The sequence below is a fragment of the Arachis ipaensis genome, chromosome B04 (assembly GCF_000816755.2).
Source record: "Arachis ipaensis cultivar K30076 chromosome B04, Araip1.1, whole genome shotgun sequence".
Lineage (NCBI taxonomy): Eukaryota > Viridiplantae > Streptophyta > Magnoliopsida > Fabales > Fabaceae > Arachis > Arachis ipaensis.
This window is the reverse complement of record NC_029788.2, coordinates 125,912,055-125,915,135: the sequence shown is the minus strand read 5'-3', so window position 1 is coordinate 125,915,135 and position 3,081 is coordinate 125,912,055. Positions and strand designations below refer to the sequence as shown.

At 29.7% G+C, this 3,081-nt stretch overlaps 1 protein-coding gene across 1 annotated transcript in view; it reads left to right on the top strand.

The window, feature by feature from the left end:
* LOC107637234 (linoleate 13S-lipoxygenase 2-1, chloroplastic-like) overlaps positions 1 to 2,045 on the top strand; it is a 5,149-nt gene extending 3,104 nt beyond the window's left edge. Inside the window, exons 2-3 of the mRNA XM_016340667.2 lie at positions 1,221 to 1,489; positions 1,567 to 2,045. Of these exons, the coding sequence (XP_016196153.2) occupies positions 1,221 to 1,489; positions 1,567 to 1,818 (521 nt within the window). The 3' untranslated portion in view covers positions 1,819 to 2,045. The remainder of the gene's footprint in view (positions 1 to 1,220; positions 1,490 to 1,566) is intronic.

Below are 3,081 nucleotides of genomic sequence, written 5' to 3'. Positions count from 1 at the left end.
TAAAATTAGCTTTTTTTTATGTTTTTTAAATATTATTATCTGATTTAAACAAAGTAGAAATTATTGATGGGAGTCAAGTTGCATGGGTGATGAATTATTAGACCTTCATTTATGTATATACTATTTGCTGAAAGGTTAAAGACTTAAAGCCACTGCTTTTTGATTGAAAAAAAAAAATTCTATTTTATTTAAATACAAAAACATAAACGATACAAATATAAATGCTGCGTTAGACTATTTCTCTATCTTGATTACTAAGAGGCTAGAGGTTCATTGATATATTGTTTGCTTTTTTCCCCTTAAACATATGTATGAAAATACTCATACAGAACATTGCAATTTAAACTTAGAGAAACCTAAATGTGGAATCAAGTAGAATTGAACATTTTTCTTTTATTTTCTCTCTGTATAACATGAGTGTGTGTGTTTTTTTTTTTCAAATAGATATTTTTTTCTTATGTACTAATTGTCATTCATTTTTGTCCTATATATTTTTCTGGTCTAAAAACATCACCAATATTTTGGGAAAAGTCTTCCAAACAAATCAACCAAAATGAAAAGAAAAAGAAGAGCTATACATCCACAATTTTGTCATATCACAGACTCCACTAATAAATTCAAATTTCAAGCAACAAGATATTACTATTATTGAAAATCTCTCTCAAATCCAAAATCTCATTGCAGGCAAATCTCACAATATATATATATATCTCACTGTCATGAATCCCACCAAACACGTTGCAAGTTAGATTTAGGAGAATTTTGTAAGAAAAAGAGTTAATTTTTTTACAACCTTGCATTCTCACAAAGTAGTAGTAGTTTATATAGAGTTTAATTTTAGGTGTTTGCTATGGTGTCTAATAAGAAGTGCTAAAAATGAATATCTTATGCATGTTTGCATAAATTCTTATTGCACAAGGCTACAATGTGTAAAATTCCTGCGAAAACAAAAGAAGGAAAAAAGATGCGTGCTCAAGCTTACTTAACCTTAAAGACGACAAAATTAATATTCCACGACAAAATTATGATGTTGCACTTAAAATAAAAAAAGGAGTATTTAAGGGACAAAATAAATCAATTAAAATGGTCTAAATTTAACTTATTTATGAATGATTATTATATAATAAATTGTTACTACAATTAATAAAAGTTAAATAAAATAAATTAAAAAAAAATTCCCTAACATTACGGATAATTGACTGGTTTTGTTAACTGAATAGCGACGGGGCTGGAGAAGGAAACGATAAGCGGTTACGCCCACAGGACGGTTCAAACAGCAGAGGAGGTCAAGTATGAGGCTGAGATTGTGGTGCCACATGGTTTCGGAGAGATTGGTGGCATTTTCGTGGAGAATGAGCACCGTAGAGAGATGTTCATTAAGGATATTGTCCTTGATGGCTTTGAAACTGGTCCCCTTCGCTTCTCTTGCGACTCTTGGGTTCATTCCAAGTTTGACAACCCCGTTAAGAGGCTCTTTTTCACCAACAAGGTACCTTCTTATTTTTACCTTACTTTTACAAGTTGTTATTCCATACTTGTTTCTTACTCATTATACCTACTACACAGTCATATTTGCCATCAGAGACACCAGAAGGATTGAAGAGGCTAAGGGGAGAGGAGCTAGAGCTTCTCAGAGGGAATGGGCATGGCGAACGCAAGAGCTTCGACCGCATATACGATTACGATGTCTACAACGACCTTGGAGATCCAGACAACGATATCGAACTCAAGAGACCTGTTCTTGGTGGCAAACACAATCCATATCCACGTCGTTGCAGAACTGGAAGACCTCGCTCCAAAGCAGGTAATATAGGTTGAAATTCAGGTGCAGTTAATTTTATGAAGCTAATAGCAAATATTCGTTCAATGATTTGATATGTTTAACTAATGAAAAAGTATGGAGAGTTAATGGAATATTTGTACAATGTGTATACTAGAAGTTTAGGGTGTCCGATTCAGTATTAGAGATATAATCATTACTGTTATCTTTTATTATTTAAGCTTTTTGCCTTGTGTAAGTGGTCCATCATCTTCACTTGTAAAGACAAATATAGCTAGATGGACAAATAACACTACCCTGGTCCTAACTAACCTTATCCTTCTTACAATCAAGCGTGCCTTTCTGCTTTCTTTATTTCATATGCCACCAAACTTCAATCATGACTATTTAAGTGCAGAAATAATTTAGTTAAATATATTAAATTATTTATCAAGTTTTAAGTTTTAACTATCATTCTTTACTTGAAAACATAGTTATGGACACATGCATGGATGGATATAATCATAGAAATAGCAAATACAACAAAAGTTCTTATGAGATAGCTAGACTCAACAAACATTTCAAACTAATATAATAACTGGTTAGGGTAATGTTAGGGAGACAAAAAAAATAGCCAGAACTTGCTTTATTTATTATTTATTAATTGTTGTGATAATTAATTAATGTTAAACAAGGCAAGTTCTGATTATTTTTTTTGTTTACCTAGCATTACCCTTATTTTTAGGTGAAGTTTACCAATAGATATTAAATAGTTTAGTTAAATATATTAAATCAATTGATAATTATCAATTAGCATTTTTACATAGTGACATTTTTATGCGATAGTCACCTAAATAATTGGCACTAACATTTTCAATTACATAGTAAATAAATTCTTGGTCTAGTAAAAAATTATTTGTCCATTGTCCTTCGAAGATCTGACCCCAGAAAAAGATACCAAACTCTGCCCCATTCTACAAAGAAGTTATTTGAGTAAAGAATCAATTCGGTATTTGTCTATTTTTATGAGAAAAAAAATATTTTGATTCTCAATTTTTTTATTTTAAGATAATATAATTTTTTTATTAAAAAAATTATTAAATAATAACAAAAATTAATTTTATGGAGATTTTATTTGTAATTTGTGAAGATTTTAAACTCTCACAAAATATTAATAAGTTTATTTTTAAAAATTTTTTTATTGGTGGTGGTTAAATGAAAAAAGATCATTACTGAAAATAATGTCGTAGAAAAAAAAATTGTAGTATTAAAACTTTTTAAAGGAAAAAAATAGCATCGAACAAAAAATAAAATAAGATAAT